The following is a 23,478-nucleotide window of genomic DNA, read 5'->3' as shown; positions in this document are numbered from 1 at the left end:
TAAACATTTCATTGTGCTTTTAGAACATCACGTAACAGGTTTGGCAATATTTACTGCACCAAGAAAATTAAGGATGGTGGCTGCATGTCACTGTGAACAACAAGTCTGCAACTCTCCCAGTAGCCTTGGTGCTCTTTCCTTAAGCTCTGAGGTGCAGATTTAACGGCCTTAAACAGAAATGGCCCTAAGATGAGACAGGGGAGATTCAGATTAGATATTAGAAAAAAAATTTTCACTATTCGAGTGGTCAGGCACTGGAATAGGTTGTCCAGGGAGGTGGTGGAGTCACCAGCCCTGGAGGTGTTTAAGAGGCATCTGGATCTGACACTGGGTGATGTGGTTTAGGGATTACAGTGGTGGTGATGGGTTGGACTGGATGATCTTAAGGGTCTCTTCCAACCTTGATGATTCTATGATTCTATGACTTTTCTACTAAAAATTTCAAATTAAAATAATATAAAATCTCAATTTGTTTAGTGCTACTTCAATTATAATCAAATTATAGCTAACATGCTTCTTTCTTTAGTTTCTATGACCCAAAATCTCAGCATAACTTCTTTTGCTGCCAAAAGCCCTCAGAGCCCAGTCCTTACACCTCTTATCTGGAGAGAACTCACTTGAGGACCCACCCAAATGAGCAGGGTGAGCTGTGCAAGAGTTACTGCTCTCAGACATGTGGTGCAACAGGCACACTGCAGAAAATATTAAGGAATGCACAAAGAATACTTCAGAGACAAGGACTGTTTTCCAGCAAGGCTACATATAAACTACCAAGAAACAGAATGAGAGAGAGGGTAACTGCTCATCATATTGCTCCCTATTAAAAAGTTCAGGGTTAAGGAAAAAAAAATAATCAATAGCTTCATTTAATAGAATATCTCACAATTCTTGATTGAGCTCTCCACTTCTTACCTCCCCTAGCTCATTTTTGGGGCATGCTGCAGAAATGCATCAGAGCTAATAAAAATGCAATCCCTGTTTTTAAGGAGTGAAGTTGATGGAGAAGAGCAGGTAGGTCTCTCTCTCAGCAAAAGAAAGAATGAATTCTGCTATTTGAAAAGCGCCTCTGGCACCCTGGTAATCTCCATCATTAGCAAACTATTCTCAAAGCATGTTCAGTGCTTTAATAGACTCAGGGGATTAAGACTAAGAGTGTGAGTCACATTCTCAGCTGCTGTGAATTGGTACAATTCCATCAGAATCAGCACTGAGCTACTGTAAGAGCAGCACAGAAATCTAACTCGAATTCTGAAGGGAGCCTCATGAATGGGACCACATCTGTATTTTCTACCACTCGTACTTTTATTGTACAACTTTTTAGTCTCTAAAAAACAAACAAACAAACTTCCAACATCACTATGCTGATCCCAGGATATTTATCACCATAAGAGCATCTGCCACACTGCACATACGTCACCAGCTTCCATTTATTGAGAAACTAGTAAAAGGAAAAAGTGTTTAAACTGAATCACCCAAGTTGAACACAAAACTTGACAATATTGGTTATTGCTATAAGATAATTATTAATACAAGTTAACACAGATGTTGATAACAACAAGGCCTGAAAAGAACTCATACAGTGCGAGCTGGAGAAATAAAATAACTCTTTAATTTTCTGAATGATGTCATGGCTGCTCATGACTTCCACAGCTCATGACCAAAAGTTACCAGGACAATTCCATTGCTGGCATTCATCAGTGAACAACACAAAGAAAAAAGTTTTAGAAAAGTTGCAGTAAATAAATTGCAGTTTCTTCTGTTATTTCTACTTCGTATCTATCGAGATCTGGACACTTACAATACTTCAATACTTTCCACAACATATTACTCAGCACATTTTAGTCAGAATCTGTGTTTTCCAATGAGGAGTAATAAAATTTGGCCTTGAGTTGTACCTGTCCCAAATTCCAAAAAGCAATCTTAGGTTCATCTTACTTAGGAAAGCACAACTGTGGCCTTGAAAAGTTTTTTTTATAAAGGAAAACGCCTCCCTCACATCTGGGTGATGCACAGAGACAAATACAAAAGAATCATTGAGAATATACACACAAGGACACTTAGAAGAGACAAGGCAATATAAATCCTCATGGTACAGGAAGATGCCTCTGAGCTGTTTGGATGTGCTCACATTTTAGCTTTCTGAGCCACCCTAAGTAGACACAGAGGCCATTTGGCTTTTCCTGCTCCCTGACTTTTTCCTGGGTTGAAAGGCCCCAAAGAGGACCAGCTCTTCACACTGGGCTTGACCTTTAGAGTTGCAAAATTCTATTTTCAGCTTCTACCCTTCTTTAGGCCCACATACAAAGTTTAGGCTGTTTTGCAAACCCCCATCAGCCAATGGTCATTCAGCCTTAAAATTATCTGGGGCAGGGAGCAAGGGGAAGGACTAAAGTTATTTTGTCCTCGTAGCTAACTGGAGAATTTCACAAAAAATAAATACAAGGATATATTCATGAAAAATAAATCTTTAGGTATGTGGTTCAGTGACCTTCAGATAAAGCTTAAATTCTTATTTGTTTACAAAATATTGACTGTCATTTGGATTTCCTGCTTTCTTTTGCTGCTCTAAGACCTTAAATAATTTTTAAACTATAAAAATTATTCATATCATTCATTGTCACTTCTAAATTGACAAATTAATATAGATATTATTTAAATTGTCAGCTTAAAGAACTAAACACCTTTGAAAATGTTCCTGGTTGTAGTGGGGAACTTGCCCCCGCCCAAGGAATACCACATTTATTTCAGTAGCTTTTTCAACCACTCCAAAACAGTAACAAATCAACTAAAGAATTCAAGGAGGGGGAAGGGTCAAATCCCAGATCCCAGGCATTACTGGAATGCCTGCTATGAGCTTCAAGACACTCAGAAATTCCTTTAGGTTTCTTTCCCTGAAGTTATTCCCTTATCAACGACTGCTGCTAGAAAAACTGCAAACACAAGTATCTACAAGGCAAACTGTGGAGAAAAGAACAGTCCACAGTGAAAATTCTAAGAACATTTACTTTAAAATTTAGCCAGGTTCTGAGATAGAACAGAAAGGAACTGTTTTTTGGGGGGTGCAGTGTTTGAAATTTGGGTTTGGGGCATAGGGTTTAAATTTTTGTTTTCTATTAGTTTGGTTGTTGGCTTTTTTAACTGCAAGATTCTGGTGCTTTTGTGTATGTGTGTGTATTCTCAGCATGAAATGCGAACTTGTGATTAAATCTGGAGGAAAAATAATAAAAAAAGAGGTAGCTTGACACAATGTTGACCAAAAAGACACAGCATACCCAAGAAGAGGAAAACAAACGGACAAAAAACAAACAAAAAAGGGGAGGAAAAAAAAGGAAAAAAAAAATCAACTAACAAACCCCTTATTTTTTTATGAATACCAAACACATTCTGCCTTTTTCATTTCCAAAAACAGTTAAAACAGTTTTTGTTATGACTATCTGTGAAGAGATCTCAGGCATCTCTCCCATTCCTAAAATACTTGATTGCCAGAGTCATCCATTACACACTCAGGCTTATCTGAGCCCTACAGAGTCTCCTGAGATGTCCTGCTGGACTTCCAGCAACTACAGGTAGAGCACAAACTCTCCCTCTCCTGCACTATCTAGACAAGAGTATCTGATCTTATCAAAACCCTGCAGACTGTACATACAGACTCTGGTGCTGGACTTCCCAGAGGAAAAACATGTTCCTTATTAAATTGAATGGCACTTTTCACATCACCCCTACTGTTCAGCATTCCTGCACCATCACGTGACATCAGGAATGCAGCAGGGTTTTTACTGGAAATAAATCCTATTGAACAAGGACTATGCCTGAAGGTTTTTTGCTGTCTTTTTGTTTTGTTGGGTTTTTTTATATTTTTATTTGTGAGTAACCACAGTGCACCTGTATAAAACATACTGATCTGCTCTCTCAGTACTCATGGTCCCGACAAGATGAGCCCCTGACATGGGATTCTCCAAGACAAACATTATGTAAGTGCAGAGTAAAGTTTTAACAGGCACTACTCCATGTGCACCAGGTGACAGTGAAGAAGGCCAACAGCACTTGATAGAAACAAGTCTATATTAATAAAGAGGAGCAATACTAACTGGAGAGGCAGAAGAGACCCATGGAAGGAGATGTTGGGAACACGGCCATAGATACACTCCCAGAGAGAGGCACACCAGGCTGGGATGTATCTCCAAGGAGACTGGAGCCCACGGGAGACCCACACTGGGGCAGAAGAAAACACATAAGACACAAGGAACAGGAGATGAAAACAAGTAAGAAACCAGGAGCAGCAGAAAGGAGCCATTCCATGCAGGACCTCCTGCACTGCCTGGGCCTCACCAAAGGAACTGGGGTGATCCAAGGGTAACCCACAACACACAGCAAGGGAGGTTTGGCCTGGAGGCAGAGGGGAGACAGGGGTTTCCTTCAGGTGTCTGTTAAAGTTTCATGTTTGGGAGTGTGTGTCCCCTGTATCCAAATCAGCAATCACAAGCTGTGTTCTTTGGCAATACATTATGTAAAAATATCCCCAAGCTGACACCGGTTTGCCACAAACCACATGGCTTAAAGACACCATGACCCACCACAGCCTGGCAACAACAGCAATTGGTGAGGCCAAACTTTCTACATTTTAGCCAATAATGAGATTTTCACTCTGTCTGGTTCCTGCACACCTCTCATGTACAATTTATGTTTTCAGTAGAGCAGCTGTTACAATTCAGTCAGTCCCACAGACCAAACTCCCCATAGGTGCATTTTGTTTTGCACAGTCTGGTCCTAAACATCTCAAGGGACAGAACCTTCAGCTCCCCATGAGTTATTTCACAGCTTAGCTTTGCTGAAAACCTTCTCCTCACATCGCACTTCCCTCTAAAACTTCCCTTTATTCATTTCAAACAAGTCTCATTATTATAATGCTCTGGTACTTCTCACTGAACTTCCTTTCTTGTTCCCTAAATTCATTAGGTATTAATTCAGCTATTTTTTTTCTTTTGTTTTAAATAGCTATCTTAATAACCTGTCCACACCAATTTCCTTTTAATATCCAAAAGTTAACTAGAACATCCACACATTTTGCAGAACTCCAAAATAAAATACTGCAGCAAACAAATTAAATTGTGTTCTTAGGGCAGCAGCTACTGAAAATTTAAGACAGTGCTGGGTAAACATGGTCCCAACTACTGTAAACAATAAATACTACAACACTTCAAACTGACCAGAGATATCAGGTACATCAGCTGCGGGTCTTAAAAGAAGGTTAAAGTGAGATATTTCACTTGAAGGGAAAGGTCATATCACTTTCCAATCACCACCCAATTTCTCCACTGTTAAATAAAAAGGCACCTTCCCTCTGCCTCTGTGTTCTCTTAGGAAAACCTGAGCCCACTTCTACTGGTATGGCAGGAAGACAACTCAAGTGTCTTCAGGTTCCCCAAGTTTACAAATTCCCAGTCTGACACACAAATAAGGGCACTGGGATACCAGAAGAAGTGCAGACCTAGACCAAAAGTATTCTTTGAGTGTCTCCAGTCTCTATGTTCTCCCATCTTTAAAGAGGTGGCAAGTTACACCGGCAGCCTCAGTGCTTCATTCCCCAAAAATTTTCTTTTCTGCCTTATCAGCAATCAACAGAACCTTGAAAGCCCCTTCACAGAGCCCAGCAAAGCTGCAAACAGGACACAGCCAAGGAAGAAGAAAACTACTGATGATAATAAAAGCCCATTGTGATTGAGAAAACAAGCCCTAATTTTCCATCCTGTTCCTCACACCCAGCAGCCTTCTGACACAAAAAACATTTTTTCAGCTACTGAGTGTTTTAAAATGTCAATAAAAACGATTGCAAATCACTGTTGACTCTGACTGGAGCACAGTTAAATTCGGTGCTGTCCCCAGATTTTCAGGTTTCAATGTGCATCAGGCCTGTTTGTCAATGTACAATTAATTTATTTTAAACACCTGATAGACCACAGGGAATTATGGCTCTCAGGGATGATAATCATTGGAGGCTTTTGGTACATCCTGCTTGATTCCAAAGTCTCACAGAACAGGAGCTTCTTTCAGACACAGCAGGTGGCACAGGCTCAGGGTGGCAGCACACACGAAGCCAGGCCCCAGTTCAAATCTCCAGTGCCATATAAACTGTCTCTTCAGGGCAAGATAGTTGACATGGTTATCCTGAGTGTATTTCTTCTACTAGGAGAGATTTTATTTCCAAGGAAAATAAAAACATCATTTGCAATGGATTTGTTCTATAGAATCATAAAGCAGCCTCTCATAAACCTGAGCACTCTCGGGTGAAATCTGCCTTGTAACAAGACATGGATGAGCTACAAATAGACACAATTAGTGAAGAGATTATCTGCATACACTGTGAGCCTCTGCAGTCTTCATGTATTATAAATCTCTCCGTTTTCGTCCCTTCAAGTTGACTATATCAACAATTAATTCTGTATTGTGAGTAAAGATGTTCCCAGGGAGGAGGTCTGGGCTAAATGACTGAGGTCCATCCCCCTGGCACACCCCAGGAATGACTGCAGTGGGATCTGAGGGTGCCCACAGCAGCTCTGAGTTACAGGGACAGAGCTCAGAGCCTGGGGCACATGGATGTGCCAAACTGCATCCCAAACATGCCAAGGCACTGGAGCTGTGGAACAGCAAGATTCCTGAAAACTGACTGCAGCAGCAACTGGAGAGGACTGGAGCAACAATATTCCATGCCTAACACACAAAAATACAAGTACCAGGAAAAGTTCAGGAGTTCATAAGGATACCAAAGTCCATGGTGACCTCGGAAGCAGTTCCCATTGCTTCTGCACCAGGAATAACTGTGACATCCATTCTCCATTAAAAATGCTCCAACTGCAGCTACAACACCAGGCACGTGGTGCTGCAGCTGTAGTTTACCCACACAAGGACCTCTTTGTGTAAAACACAACTGTTTGGATGCCATACCCCAAATTAACTCGCTCCAGTGAGGCAAAAGCAGTCTGCAGGTGATGACTTTTTAACTGACAGCTTATAAAAACAATGACATGGCAAAAAAGAAGGAAGATAGGGGGAAAATCCTCCCAAAAACCAAAACTACACACCCCTCCCCAATACTATAAATTACAGTTATTAATAAGTTTTCCTCTTATCACTGATTTTTCTGGATTTTAACTGAATAACATGTTCAAACATGTTCAGACATAAATGCCAAACAACAAGAACACCGGAGTCCTGATATTATCAAAAGTAGCAACTCTGCTTGTGTTCAGTCTCTACAAACTGAATATTTACATCTGCCAAGCACAAAAATCCTAATACAGTTTAATACTCTAATCCTTTATTTGCCAAAAGATAGAGTGTGTTACAAAGGAGGTACCTATAGGGGAACTGAATATGGATTCTGGCATTTTCTGACTTGACTTCAAGATTCAACATTAGGTACCAAATCAGCAGAGATTTCACTTAAGGTTATTAAATATATGAAGTCAAATGATATTTATCTTTGAGGGACTGGGATAAACATTTGCTCATACATGACCATTAAGTAACCTTAATGTGCTGGGAGCTTTTTAAATATCAACACTTTAACAAAATTTTTATAAATCCTTCCAAGAACTTCAAGGTTGTTTATATCCAACTAAGTTATTCACAACTGCAATTCAGCTTCAAATATCTCTTTTGTAGACTGTCAACTTTCATTCCCCCCCCCCAAAAAAAAATAAATTTAAACCATTTCTCTCCTTATGCAGGAGCAAGTTAGAGAAATAAATAAACAGACAGAAACTGGACTGACAGGCATAGTGAAAGGTGACCCAGCAGTAACACTTACACAGCAGTTTCCAGAAGATCCATTAAAAGGCATAATATTACTTTCACTAAATAGGCAATACAATAAAAAGCATAAATAGTAATAGTAGCAAACTCTTAATCTTATTTTCTTTACAAAGTTGCTACTTACTGTAGAAACCCAAATCTATCTGTGACTTTGTACAGACGGTAGTCGGCATCTTCCCAAGGCTCAATCTGTGCCCCCTCACGGCCCTAAAGGAAAAAATAAAAAGCCAAATGATGTTTTATGACACAATAAACTAAGACACATAAGACAGGATTCAGCCACTCAAGGTATAACCTTTGGGACATGCTGGTAGTAGGTCAGAGGATGGGGAGAACAACACTAGTCCTAAACTGGCCAGGACACCTCTGCAGCACACCTCTGCCAGCCCCTGTGAGCAGGATTTTCATCACAGGAAATCTCTTTCAGTCACAGAATACCTTTCAACCACAGACTTGTAGTGATCCCCCACCTGTTGGTAAACTCCACAACAGTCCATCAAGGTCTCCACAAAGTGCCTTCTACTCATTTCATTTCCCAAGTCCATCTTTCCTGAACGATCACCTGCAACAGCACATCCTGCAGAAATCCTGAGCTAATGTCCACAGACAGAATGCAGCACTGAGTTTTCCCCTCAATGAAGTGCTCATTCATGTCCCTCTCTCTCACTCCAATTGCCAATCTCCTTAAGGTTGGCAGAAATTTAAATATATTTCAGCTGTATCTACTTCTGGTGTGGGCTCTGCACAGGTTACTGGGTATGAAGAGAACACAGAGTGTATTGGGTCTGCATGGCCAGGCTGTGGTATCAGGGGGCTACAGGGGTGGCTTTTGTGAGAAGGTGCTAGAAGCTTCCCCCATGTCCAACAGTGTCAGTGCCAGCCTGGCTATGGGACAGATCTGCCACTGGTCAAGGCTGTCAAGCAACAGGGGTTGTGACTCTGGGACAACAGAGTTAAGAAGGGAGGAAAAAAACTGCACAACAGAAATTGCAGCTGGAAAGAGGAATGAGAACCTGTGAGAGAAACAGCCCTGCAGACACCCAGGGCAGTCGAGGAGGGCGAGGAGTTGCTCCAGGCACCGGAGCTGAGACTCCGTGCAGCCCGTGGTGCAGAGCATAGTGAGGAAGGATGTCCCCCTGCAGCCCCTGGAGGAGCAGAGACCCACCTGCAGCCCCTGGAGGACCCCACGGCTGAACAGGTGGATGCCTGAAGGAGGCTGTAACCCATGGGAAGCCCATGCCAGAGCAGGCTCTTGGCAGGAACTGTGCCCCTACGGAGAGAGGAGCCTACACGGGAGCAGGTTTGCTGGCAGTACCCGTGACCCTGCAGGGGACCCACACGGGAGCAGCCTGTTCCTGGAAAACTGCACCCTGTGGAAGCAACTCACACTGGAGCAGCTCATGGAGAACTGCAGCCCATGGGAAGGACCCACACTGGAGAAGTTCATGGAGCAGCTCATGGAGAACTGCAGCCCATGGGAAGGACCCACACTGGAGAAGTTCATGGAGAAGGGAGGGACCCCACGCTAGAGAAAGGGAAGAGTGTGAGGAGTCCAATCCCCACGGAGGAAGGAGCCACAGAAACAACATGTGATTAACTGACCAGGGTCCTCATTCCCTGTCCTCCTGCACTGCTGGGGTGGAGGAGGCAGAGAAAACTGGGAGTGAAGTAAAGCCCAGGAAGAAAGGGGGGGTGGGGAGAAAATGTTGTAAGTCTTAATTTTTATTCTCTTATTATCCTGCTCTAATTTGATTACTCATAAATTAAACCCATTTCCTCAAGCCAGGTCTGCTGGTGAGGGATCTCCCCCTCCCTCATCTCAATCCAGAAGCCTTTCCTTGTATTTTCTCTCCCCTGCCCAGGTGAGGAGCAGTGCCAGAGCAGCTTGGTGGGCACCTGGTGTCATCCAGGGTCAACCTGCCACACATGAGCACGTCTTTCCTGATCCAAACAGCCACAGCCACTCACCTGCACACTGTGCAAACACCAGTGAGTCTGGCATGGAAAACGTTTCACGAACTCTATAAACAAGTTTTTTGCTTCCTCTATTGCTCAGTACCCCAGCAACACTTGCAAAGTCATCAAGTGTTACAAAAATATCTGAACACAGTGTAGGCATTCTCTAGGCACACTCTGTGCCAGGCTTTTACTTGACACCTGGATCAAGAAGTAACAGGATATGACCAGGGCACTTCTTCAACTCCCCACAAGAACCTGACAAACAATGCAGCTCACTCATCTTTTACTTTGTAATGATTTACATGGTTCTATCATCATAACCAAAAATTAAAAAAATAAAAAGTGTCTTTCTAATCTCATAGATATACTAAGCACCCCCAAACACCCCACTTTCATTACTTCTAATACAATACACCCCCTTAAATAGCCCCAAAGCAACTTGCCATGCACTTGAAAAATTAGTTGATTGAGTCATTATCCAGAATATCCCTCGAGGAGGGAGAATTTAATTCACCCAGAGGCCAGTGTAACATGAAACCATCAGATTAGTACTAAGTATTTTAAACAACAGCTGGCTGGAACAATGATTCATTTTTTAAAACAGACATATTGCTAAGATTAATTATAAAATGTCTTCAAAATTAACAAGTTCACTTACTCTGTCATACTTGGCAACTATCTCTGCTCGTTCTTGGGCAAGTTTGATAGCAGCATCCTGCTCAGCATCTGCACCTGTAGAGAATTAAAATAACACTGTTCAGATTTTCTCCCTTGTGAAAAAAGAACTGCAGCTAAATACTTGGAAAAATCAACTTCAGGGAGACTACTTGCATGGAGAAATGCCAAAGCTACTGTATCAAAGCAAAATATGACCTCGGTGCACATCTTGAATATTGTTCAGAGTAAAATACAGTTATTGGATGGCATCTTAATTGCCAAGTTCAGAATGATGCTGATTTTCCACCAATAAATACAGTAAAATAATGATTCTTCGCAACCCACTAATTGAAAGACTGAAGAAAATAGTAAAAGCTACTAGTTGCCAATTCCACAAACATTCTCATAGTCAAAGAAAGCCAAAACGTACAGCACTGGCTTAGAACAAAAGTGTGAGCCATTTACAGGATTCGTAGAGAGGTATTGGAATACTGAAGAAACACTGCATGGCTTCATCTGAGAAATTGCCTCAGACTTATTTCTCAGAAACCAGGGAGGATGTTGTCATATTGTCAAAAGTGCAACTTGGGCGACCCAGAGCTGGAATAAGGATAAGGATGTGACAACAGGAAGGTTGACAGCCAAGAACAAAACGATGTGTGGGGAAGCACCATGACACTGCAGATGCAGCATTTACTACACCAGTGGAGTAGAAGTTTTGCTAAGTCCTGTTCCTTTGGCAGAAACCATCTCTAGAACATGGACAGGAACATAAAGAGGCCACCAAATAAAGGAGGAGTTGCTGCTTTGAATATCCAGCAACAGAACATGCCTTGGTATCCCAAGTGTGATTATGTCAAACCAAGGAGGTAAATCAGCTTTAATTAATAAGTTTGTGAAAGATTCAAGAGTTTTGATTGGTAAAAAGCAATGAGCTTTAAATTTGTTTTGATTATTAAAAAGCAATGAACTTTCGATAAAGCAAAGCTTTAAAAAGGTCTGAAATATTTTTCAAGCACACCCTGTTATAAAAATAACTCCAAGCACGTGTTTTTTTCCTCACTATCTAGTTCATGGCAGCATAATGAACTTCAGGAATTGTACATACCAACCATCTGGGCCATGAAATAGAAAAACAGACTGGATATTACAGTTTTCTATCACATGACATTAACACAATTATTTGTTCAAGCCTAGCGTTTCTTTAATAAACTTTACCTACATATTTCTCAACATTTAGACAAGAAGTTGTGCCAAGGTGCCTTCTAAGCCATCTGTTAGAGATTTAACATGGTCTCTGCTTGTTTTCACTTGAAGTTTCTCCGGGGGAACGCAGAGAGAACCTTAGTGTGACCCACCACAGACACAAACACCAACATCCAGGCAACAGCAATGCCTGTCCTAAGCTCCCCCTGAGGGAAAGCCTGACTGCTGCTTTAAAGCTTTCCTTTAGGATCCCCAGGAGTTACATTTCATTACCCCCAGTTCTGGCCCCCTTCTGCTTATCATCACCATTTGCCAATCCTTCTACTCCCATTTATTAGTGAGGATGTCAATGCTCTGTCATTTTTTTCCAGTGTGCACTAGAACCAGCACACACGTATTTACACAATTATTTGAGGGAGAAAAAAAAAAATCATAATTCCATCTGCTGTATCTGGAAGCTTTACATCTCTGAGCCACAAAACTGATAAATAATTTCCTCCTTGTAAGACAAGAGGTGAGTGGAATCATTTCATATTGCTCAGACTTTGGTGTGCCCAAACAGAGCACTGTTCTTCCTGCTCCTTCAGGTGCTGGGTGCACCTTTATTCCTAAGCTTAAAGAGGAGCATAAGACACAAAGTAGTTTGGTTTCAGGTTGGATTTTCTCTGATGCATCTTTACAGCCACTGCAGGACTACATCACCCCAGCTGTCCATGTGAGCTCTGACCAAGACACAGCTCCTGCACACCAACCACAGCCCTCCAGAGCCCCTCCCCAGCCCTGTGTCCCCCCAGGGCACACACCCAACTCCACATTACCCCCAACACAATTAGAACAATCTGGTTCTTATCCTTTACTGGTTGACAAAGTGTGTCTACTAAACTGACAACATCCACTAAAGCTACAAAACCAACACTGAAAAAAAAGCAGTAGATGAACCCTAGTACTGCTTACAAAGTGAGAAGCTAAAGGAACCATAGCTAAAATTAAATTGTGTTTTATTTTCTAAGACAGATCTGTGCTTACAGCAAGTCTTTATAGAAGACCAACTGTGGGTTTTTAAAAAGTAAACTTTAAACTTGCTTAGAAAGCTGATATTCCTTCAGAAAATTCAAGTGCTGAGCAACCCACCACTTCTCCAATGGAAAGATGTGGGGGAAAAGCTTCCTTGTTTAAAGTACACCTGCTGCTGAGCTTCCAGACATGGAGAAAAAATCCTATCACTGATTTCCAAGTAAAAGAGAGATTAGATTAGATTTGAGAAAGAGTATGGCTGAATAATAAATAGACAATATTTATTATAGTAGTTGGTACATTCAAGGACCATGTAGCCGATAGTTCAACAGAATTTAAAAATAGGTTATAACTTTATCTTAAAATGTACCCAAAAGGACATGCACAGCTCTTCAACACCACAGATGGAATAAGTGGCATAATTTGAAACAAAGTTTAAACCTTTGCTTAAAAGAATGCAAAATGTTATCTGCACCAGAAACCAAGCTCCCCGTTTATGCTGAAAACATGGCTGTGCCTTGCCTCACCTTCCCTTCTTCTGCAGAAGGAATGTGTGAATCAAAGTTTGGCATGTTCTGTGTCTCATGACAATTCAATTACATTTAGTGTGGAAATTATCATATTCATTGCCTTTAAAGTAATCCTCTTTGCTTTCTGCCAGAATCATCTTAACCTTCCAGCTGCACTGAGACAGTTCGATGTTTCGTTAATCCATCCATGCCAAAAACCCAGAAAACAGCTTGCCATGGGCACAAGAGGTTATATTTTGGGAGATAAGCATTAAACATGATTTTTCTCTTAAGAGGAAATACTTAAATATCTCCAAGTTAGAAATTACACAGTGATTTCTGATAAAGTAAAAGCTAAATATGGGAACAAGGAAAATTCTGTGTGAAACACCTTCCCAGGCACAAAAACACATCACTACAAAATTGAAGACAAATAACTGGTAATCTAAAGTCTCATCAGTTGTATTCAGTAAGTGTTATCTCAGTGAAAACAGTTAAAGATGTGACACAAGTATGATTAAATTTTCTAATTAGAAGTTAGCAGGACAGATGATGAACAGCACATTACCCAGGAAACAATGCAATCTCACATGAGGCTGGCATTAATATAGAGCAACTTAAGTACAGAGAACTGACTTGAACTAAAAACTGAGGAAATATATTATTAATAAGCAGATGATAAAATCTGCCAACGATGGGAAGCTAAACAGCACGTTTAAGGCCCCCCAAAAACCAGTCAGGCTAACAAGGTACAAGCAGCGTGGTTAAAACCCTGCCCAGCAGCACTCACAGAATGCCAGGGTGGAAGGGACCCTCAAGGATCCTCTGGTGCAAGCTGGCAAAAGCACAGTCTAGGTAAGATGGCCCAGCACCCTGTTCAGCTGAATCTCAAAGGTGTCCACTGTTGGGGAATTCACCACTTCCCTGGGGAGATTATTCCAATGCCTGGCTGTTCTCATTGTGAACATTTTACCACATGTCCTAAATCTCCTCACGTGTAATTTGTACCATCACCCCTCGTCTTTTCCACGTGACTCCCCGTAAAAAGGGAGGTGGCACACATCAAGCTCTTGGAAAGGTTAATCCTAGAAAGAAAGGCCAAGAACAAAATTTTCTGGCCTGTTTGCCTGATGCCCGTTAACACTCCCCATTAGAGTATCTGCCCCTCATCACTCTGACATGGTGACCTGTTCGCTGCATTTACAAAATTTACACACAAAATGTGTGCTCAACTACAAAATGTGTAAGTTCTAAACAGCAAAATGCAAAGGAACTGAAGCATCACTAGAAACAGAAAATCAAACAGAAAACTCCAACCTGCAATGACGTGAAAAAGGACTGACATCACAGCCAGACCCTGCTGTTCTGCTCCACTTGGAAATCAGACTGTTTTACCTGTCAGTGCTGCTGAGATGACTGATAAACTGCCAGATACAAACTTCCAAAGGCATCCTGAAGGATGGGACTAGAAGGGGGTTTATTTTGCAGCTCTTTGCCTTGAAATGGCTCCAAAGGCAGGCCTGCTGAATTAGCCACCTGTGGATGCCACAGCCCTTCAAAGTGGAAGCCCTCCCAGCATCAGTACCAGCTTTCCTCCTCTGTCACTCTAAAATCAGACTCTCCTGCCCTCACCAATTACCAAAGAATTGAAAAGGAACAGAGTGGTGATGGGATGGAAGTGGCACAGGCAAAAAATTAACCCAGTCCTACACAAGGAACAATCCTCGTTAGGCTCCAGTATTTTCTGAGAGGAAATGAGTGACCTGGAGATGCCAGATTTATTTTGTAAGAACAAATTTACAGATGAATACTGGGGGTTACCCTGTTATTCACTATTAGATGGTCTCTCTGTGCATCACAATCTCATTTAAAATAAACCTCCACATTTTTAAAGCTGAAATTTTTTTTTAATTTCAAAAACACTGTCCAGTTCAGTCAATTGATACAAAAATTGAAAAAACATAACACTAAATTAAAATAAATTCCTAAAACTGACTATTAATAAACAGATTTCTTACACAAACTGAAAAACCAACTGGGAACTCTCAGTTCCTACCAAGAAGCTGCAATTCTAAGTGTCTTGCATCTTGTGAGGAATATTGGGAACAACAGCTTACTTTTCCAGAATTCCATATTCTTCCAATGCTACGGGAAGAAAGGCAAATGCAGTAAATTTAAGCGAGGAACTAATAATGTTAATGGACATAATGTAAACAAATGCACATAACTTTATGCTCTATAAGGAATGCAAGACTCACTGGAATGGACCAACTGCCATAAGTGAAATATTCAACAGCCAAACAACAGATCCAAGTAAAAAGAAAACACCAGTAAAGAAAAAATAAGGTTGTGGCCTATAAATACATGCAAAAATTAAATTCTGAGTAGTAGTAAACCTTCTCAAGAATAGAGATTTTTGCAAGAAACAGATTTACAGTCTGGCAGATCTGATGGAACTGAAAAAAAAAAAAGAAAAAGAAACAATCCTGTCTTACTCTTGCCTTCGTGCCATCTTCTCCCTCCTGTTCCACAGGGGGGAATGGTAGCTATGTGTGTAGGCATCTACAGACACCAGGGAACCCTGATCCAAGGTCCCCTCATAATGCACCTAAAATAAATTTTTTTTTTTATAGGGGGGGGGGAGAAGAAAAAAAAAAAAAAGGTAAAAAATAAGTTTGGCAATAATATATTTTTGTATTCATTTAAATCACTGAGAAAACCAAAGGATTTTTCTTGTAGTCCCTGCAGTAGCTCAGTTTTCCAAAATAAAGAGGGGGGAGATGGCAGCACCATCCCTTGTGTTTCCAGCAGTCAAGGAGGAGCTGAACAGCCTGTGACAGTCTGGCAGCAGCTCGGCTGCTCCTGGTCAGGGGTGACTTATAAAGAGCCCAGAGTTACACCTGGGCTTCATCACAGCCTGACAGGACTGAGCTGCTGCCCAGGGAGGAAGGGCCAAAGACAGTAAAACACTGGTCCTTCCCACAAGGAGAAAAGCTGCTCTCTGCAAGGTTTACTAAGTACTTGTAGTTTGAGCTCTCCCTAATCCTGCACAGCTTCTAATCTTGTTCAGCTACAGAACTGCAAACCAGGAAGGCACACCTTTTTTCCAAGTGATCCCCATGTGCCATGCACTGAGCACACACACCTCTAGTTGCTGCAAAAGTAGTCGTACAACTTACAGGAATGGTCTTTGAGGTTATTCAAACCCACTGGTGATATGGTCTCTGAAACAGCCTAAAAAATGGTTTGGCAGCACCTCACCTGGAAAAGGTAACAACAACCAAGCACCAACTCCCTCATCAAGGTAGCACAAAACGAGCACCACCGAGAGCCTCAGAGTTCCTTACAGGTACTGAAGGAGCAGCAGGTACAAGTGCTTATGCATCAGTAGCAGCAGAAGTTGCCTCTTATAGATGTGCCATAAATTTAAGAAGAACCAGAAATTTGTTTAGGTTGGAAAAGACTTCTAAGATCATTGAGTCCAACCACTAACCCAGCACTGCCAAGCCCACCACTGAACCACGTCCCCAAGTGCCACATCTACACATCTTTAAATACCTTCAGGGATGGTGACTCCAGCACTGCCCTGGGCAGCTGTGCCAGGGCTTGACCATCCTTTCTATAAAGAAATTTTTCCTAAGATCCAATTTAAACCTGCCCTGATGCAACTTGAGGTCATTTCCTCTTGTCCTGTCACTTGTTACCTGGGAGCAGAGCCCAACCCCCACATGGCTACAACCTCCTTCCAGGGAGCTGAAGAGAGCGAGAAGGTCCCCCTGAGCCTCCTCCAGGCTGAGCCCCCCCAGCTCCTCCTCATCAGACTCGTGCTCCAGACAAGATCCAGCATCTCAATGTCTTTGCTGGAGTGAGGGCCACAAAACTGAACACAGGATTTGAGGTGTGGTGTCCCCAGGCCCAAGTACAGGGAGATGGTCCCTCCCCTGGTCCTGCTGGTCACACTATTGCTGGTACAGGCCAGGATGCCACTGGCCTTCTTGCCCAGCTGGGCACACACCAGCTCATGTTCAGCTGCTGTGGACCAGCACCCACAAAAATAACGCCTCTTTCCATGTGGCTGAGGCCCAATATATTAACAGCATCCCCTGCAACCTTATCCCAAATTCTGAAAAGAGATTTCTCCCTTTTTTGTTCTCTGACCTACCATACTGTCTCTTCAACAGCAGAGCACTCTGAAAAGCCCAAAAGACTTTGGACATGCTAATTTGTTTTCCATTACTTTACCCAATTCTTGCTTGTTTGCACATTACACATTCCAGTGCACAAAGAGCTGCACTGGCACAAATTCCTGTCTGCAGGCACTACCACCAGCTGCTCCACATCTACACATTCAAAGCACATATCAGAGCAACAAACAAAGTCTCTGGTCATATCAGAAAGTCCCTTAAATACTCAGGCTGTTTATTTACCTTCCAGTCCATTCCCATAAACAACGAAGGAAAAACCATGACGTACACTTGGTAGTATTTTGTTGTGGGTACACGATGTTCAAAAGGAAAAATCTTGGTAAATACCTGCACATCAACATTAAACCCGCTCTGAACAAAAGGAATTAAGCATAATTTATTATACTTTCTTTTTCTTCTCATGCAGAGAGAACTTTTAACATAGAGAAGAAGTTTTAACATAAAGGGAACTAGTTAGTTAGAAAAGCAATCCCTTTTATGTAGCAACACCTCCTCAGAAATACATATTTCCAGAAGTTAACTGAGCTACATTTCTTCCACTATTAAACTCGTTATCTTAGTAGTATTAAGTACTTAAAACTCAGTTATTACTAATTTGAAATAAGAGAGAAGTAAAACAAGCACAACATACAGAATTAAAGACCAGTACATAAAATAAAAACACTTTACCAGTCTTTAGACTGTCATTTTCTTCCCAGTCCTTGTAGAGCTCTGTTTTAGTCTTCATGAAGTAAACCTGTTTGTTTCTAGACCATATTCTAAATCAGTTTATCAAAAACGACCAGGGGAAAGTTCTCCTCCTCCACCCGCAGCACTTGCTCCACACAACTGAGCCACTTGACACGTGCTCCTTTTTCCAGACACGGCCCCTCTACAGCTCCACGAGCTGCAGCTCCTCAAACAAAGCTGCCATTTGTTAATGGAAGTGTCAGGCAGGCACCACGCTGGTGTTCCCCACCCCAGCCCACAGCCCCGCATTCCAGCTCATAATAAACAAAGGGATTTGAACAAACAGCCTCAGAGGCCGCGGCTCCTGTGACACTCTCGGCTAAGAATTCTTACTGGTATTTACCCAGCGCTGCAGCAAAAGCATCTCACTGAAAGGACTTACTAGAAATGGGGTTTGAAGTACCCTCTTTCTGGCTTATTACTTAAGAAACCATGACACTGAGTAACTCTAAAATAGTTTCAATTTCTGTAACTATTTGGCATTCCCGGAGGGCAGAATGGAGATTTTACATATTTTCTGCTCTCAACTCCTTCATTGTTCAGGATATCTTGGGGACCTGAAATACCTGGTGTGGCAGAATTTGACAAGAACATTTTTGTTGATAAAAGAACAAAAATTCAAGATTTAACACTGGTAGAATTCCTCTGCATCCTCAAAACCTGGGAAACAGATCTCCATGCCAAATATTCCAGGACACACACATGAAGCCATTCTCCTGCATAGATTTTAGCCCTCCCACATCTCTCTCCCACAAACAGTCAGCTGGTGTTTGCTGCCTGCAGCCAGGAGCGAGCCAGTTCCACTGCTCAGCCTGAGGAAGTCAGGGCACACACGCTACCAGACCCAGCGTGGAACTTGCGTGGGCTTCCAGCTGCTTGGGAAGCCAACTGAGAGATGATCAGTGGGACTGGCACAGGTTACCCTGGGATGCTACGGGGTCTCCATCCTTGGAGATGTTCATAAGCCACCTGGACATGATCCTGGGCAACCAGCTCTGTGAGCAGTAGGTTGGACCAGATGATCTCCAGAGGTCCCTTCCAACCATTCTGTGGTTTTCTTGTGCTCTGAGAAGTGTTAAAATGCCAGGAACACAAGACAGATCTGATCAAGTGTGTCAGACTATTCTTTTTCCCCCAGAGACTGAAAAAAAAATTAAGTTCCTTCAATTGTTTTAACCTTCCTCCCCATATCGCCTGGCTGAGCACCGAGCCTGGAAATGAGCTGCAGCTCCTTTGTCTTTCCCACTGATCGCTGCTCATGGATCCCACCCAAACCCAGGTGTCAATAGTTTAGTCTCTGGTCTCAGTGTGAGTTTAGACTAAGCCAATGCCATATCCAACACCAGGCACATTTCCCTCCAAAGCAGTCTTTAACTGCTGCCATCCCTATGCCCACAGCAGCAATCCTCTTGCTATACCAAAATAATCTTCCACTTTGCTCATGGCAGAACTACTCAACTGGTTTTATAAAACCAGCTACTTTCTGATTTTTTACCTGAGAGGGTATTTATTTGTGGTGAGGATGAGAAGAACTCTCACTCAATGAACACAAGCACTTGTTCCAGGTTAACTCTCTCACAGATCCACCTTCACCACTTGAAAACAACCTGCTTTTTAACCCCACTGGGGCTCTTCTACCACACGTTCCCCCAGGCAGCAATAAGCCATATTACAGATGTATATATAGATAGATTGATAGATAGATAGATAGATATACACACACACTGTAGCTATACTAGAGCTGTATATACTGACACTTCTTTGACATCTCTTAAGTTTAGCATGTCTATTTTTGTGGGTGTTTTCAAGTAGGCTTAACGCAGAGGAAAGATTTTGGCTTAACTGAATTTTTTTCTCTCTTCCAAAGGAAAAAAAAAGGTAAAGCTATTTGTAAAAACAATATATTGCACTATGCTCTGCACCAAAAAACCCTATTCCAACAGCAAAACACATGCACCCTCTCCCCATTCATCAGCATTTCTTCAGAGTAGACCCTATTGTAGTTTTACAGCATGAGGAGTAACGGGTTAAAGATATGAAAGTAAAGATTTAGTTTTGCTGAAGAGGACTGCACTCTCCTCTTAGTGAAAAAATCGAGTTTCACAATGGCAGAATACCTGCAGTTTTCCAACATCCCCTTTGAGACGCTGCACAGTCACCAGTGGAAAATGGTCACTTTGGAAATTAGTAGAATTAACTGCTACTGAAAACTCCCTCAAAGCAATTTTCAAGTGATCCCCAAAGGACTCAAAGCAAGAGCAGGGAAAGCAGGGCAGCCCTGCTAAGCAATATTCCACAGAAGAAACCTGTGTCCAAACAAGAAATGAGAATTTAGTAGTCTATATATTGCAGGGAATTTAAATCAACTATCCAAACTATCTCGCTTTAAAGCAGCAATTAAGAAAGGACTTAGAGGAATTCTACCAATGTTAATCAGTTACTGCAACATGTCTATCACTATTTTTAGTAACAGAGCCTGATACATATTAGTTAATAGAGCACTGAAAGAACAAAACTCAGAATAAACCAGCAAAAAAACAGAAAGGGAACATAATCTAATAGAATACAAGTCGTCCGTTTCCTTAGTCCTAATTTGCAATTTGTTTTTCTGTGTGTTTCACATAAATAAATACACCTGAAAATTGAATCATCTCCATCAGCTCTGCCTACAACCAGCTGGAAGCTCCAGTTGGAATGCTCATGTCATCACCTCACTATTGAGCCTTATGAATGTCACCACACGGGTTACAAAGTGGAGTGACAAGATCTGGCAGTGTTCTACTGTAATTCCATTTCACAAAGTGTTGTGTGTGCAGTCGTGAGCCAGAAGATAATTAATTTGCTGAAGGTTAACATAATCAGTTGCAAAGCCAGAAGAAACCATAATTGCCAATTTGCAACAAGCTACACTGAAAAGAGTAAGCCCAATTCTGAATAATGCTGCTTTATTGAAAGAAAAGGAGAAAAAAAAAAACAATATACAACCCACCCTCCTGCCCAGGACTCTGTCAACACAACCCAAAACATTTATGGCAGCTCTTCTTAGACTTCAATGTAAAAACTCGGGCTGGGTATAATTTGGGGCTTGCCAGTATGTTAAGACTGGTCTGACTTGTGCAACAACTACCTGATGTCTTATGTCTAAGCCTCAGTCATCCTTTGTTCTCCTCTTCCCAAGGGTGCAGTTGGCATCTGGCCTTTTCATTAGTTCACTGCTGGTTTTCCTCACTGCTATCAAAGAGCAGCGTTACGGCCCCAGTGAAGTGGTCCCTCACCTACACATTTCACCTGTCAGAAGATGCAAATATTCTGCTGATCTCAGGAATTCCAGCCCTCCAAACAGTTCCAGTGGTGATGGGAGCAGATCTGCATCCCACTGTTCCAGGGGACACAGCCAGTGTTGTTCCTGCAACACCTCAGAACCCAGCAGTAAAGATCCAGAGACAAAGATCCAGCCTTCATGGAAAAACACAGGAGGTTTTCTGCTACATGGAAATTATTTCATGGTCTTCCACCAAAGATTAAATTTCCTGGAACTCCTACTGTGGCTAGAACTGATCCTGCTGTAACATATAATCTGCTTCATCTCCAGCCCATGAGTATTACTCCCACACTCCCCTGAAATCCATGACCTTTCCCAGCACTAGTCCCAGCCTTTATAATTAATGTCTTAATAAAATATGCTGCAAATCAGCTGCTGCATTATATGGTAAGATCAGACACTTAACCTCATCAGAAGCAGGACTGACAGATAAAAAGCAGGAAGATTACAGGAATTTTACCCTCAACCTAATATAAGTCGAGCCATTCTTTCATACCAGTGTTTTTTCAGGTACTGGTTATGATTTTATAAGCAAATTCAGCTGAAAATGCCTTTTTTTTTTGATCCCTTGTACTTTAAAAGTATATTATGTCTGCAGTTCCCAGAGGCTTTTGAAAACTAAAATATCCCTTCTGCACACTGAGGCTGCTCATACTTCTTTTAACTGTGACAGGCTACTAAACATACAGGCAAAACGATCTTTCAGCAAGATTGAACACAACCACTCCCTGCAATAAATTTCCTCTTCGTTTTCCCAATGCCATTCATCAGGATGACATACAAAAATCACTTTTTTTACCAGCCACATAAATCAAAAGAACATTAAAAATATTCTCTAAAATTTTGACATTATTTTCAGACATAATGTCAGATTTCCTGTTTTGAACATCTTCATTAGTGGTAGAATGTGAATGTTTTCACAGCACTGCAATTTGCAGTATCAATTTAAAGAGTAAAATGGTTCTAATATTTTAGATCCTGACACAAAGCAGAACATTTCATAGCAAGAGCTATGCTTCCCACATTAACAGACTCATTTAAGTAGTCAGTTGTCACACTGCACTAATTATGTTGTCTCCTGATTATTCATTTTTATCTCAGCATTAGTCAAAATTAATGAACCAAACAATAATTATATTTTAAAATTCAGTATTAATGATGTGAAGTCTTAAAGCATCACCAAAACAATGCTCATACAGACTCTGGAAGAAACTTTTAAAAGGGGGTCTTCATTTTTGAGGAAGCTGTTTTATTTCTTCTGTAGGGCCAGAGAAATTACAAAAGTTCGCCAGTTAACAAAATTTCATCTATATTGGTAGCATTTTACTGGCTAAAACAAAGAGGTTTGCTCCTCTACACAGCCAGTCTCTGAATACACTGCCGTACCCACAGTCCAGCTCATCATTTAATTACACAGCCGATTTAACTGATTACAACAGGAAGAAAAGGAGGGTTTGTTTTTGTAATAGACGCCATTCTGCCAGTTAATAAGACTAAAGAGCTCCAAGCCAGCTCAGAAAAACACCAGCACTGAGCCGAGGTGGCAGGAGCAGAACTTGAAGAGCATCGCGGGGAAGGAGCAGCGGCTCCCCCCGACCTGCCCCGCGCCCTCCGCGATGACCTGAGGCTGAGCCCGACCTGAGGCTGAGCCCGACCTGAGGCTGAGCCCGACCTGAGGCTGAGCCCGACCTGAGGCTGAGCCCTCGCTGCAGCTCGGGAACGGCGCTGCCCAAAGCTCGCCGGCCCTTCCGTGAGACGGAAAAGGAAGCGTTTGCAAACAAGCAGCGGATGAGCAGCCACTGATAGCACCAGCCTTTACTCACCAGCTGCACATGCACTGCCAGCCTCTGAAATTTCTGCCTACTCCTGGAAGAGACAGCACAGAGTGCACAGGAACTGGTCCTTCCCCCAAAAAACCGGCCTGAACCCCTGTCCACACTTCAACCTGAGTGTCCCTGCTCTGCCTCTCGGCACAGCCTCCACATGGGAGGATTTATTTTCATAAGCTCGGTTTCACCTCAACACACACACAACAGGAAAATAAAATCTTAAATGTTGCTAAAAT

General features: G+C 42.0%; 1 protein-coding gene across 8 annotated transcripts in view; it reads right to left on the bottom strand.

Moving 5' to 3' along the window:
* Positions 1 to 23,478, bottom strand: part of USP6NL (USP6 N-terminal like) — a 117,495-nt gene that overhangs the window by 53,472 nt on the left and 40,545 nt on the right. For 7 of the 8 annotated variants that reach the window (XM_027679553.1, XM_027679550.1, XM_027679554.1 and 4 more), the window contains 2 exons: positions 10,430 to 10,503; positions 7,937 to 8,019 (listed from right to left, as the gene is read on the bottom strand). In XM_027679553.1, coding sequence (XP_027535354.1) covers positions 7,937 to 8,019; positions 10,430 to 10,503 — 157 coding nt within the window. Of the gene's footprint in view, positions 1 to 7,936; positions 8,020 to 10,429; positions 10,504 to 18,031; positions 18,204 to 23,478 lie in introns of those variants that run through there. The other variant, XM_027679549.1, reaches the window with a different exon arrangement.

This window comes from Neopelma chrysocephalum, unplaced genomic scaffold, assembly GCF_003984885.1.
Source record: "Neopelma chrysocephalum unplaced genomic scaffold, ASM398488v2 Primary Assembly neopelma1_45, whole genome shotgun sequence".
NCBI lineage: Eukaryota > Metazoa > Chordata > Aves > Passeriformes > Pipridae > Neopelma > Neopelma chrysocephalum.
Note: the sequence above shows the minus strand (reverse complement) of the source record. Positions and strands in the feature narration are given on the sequence as shown.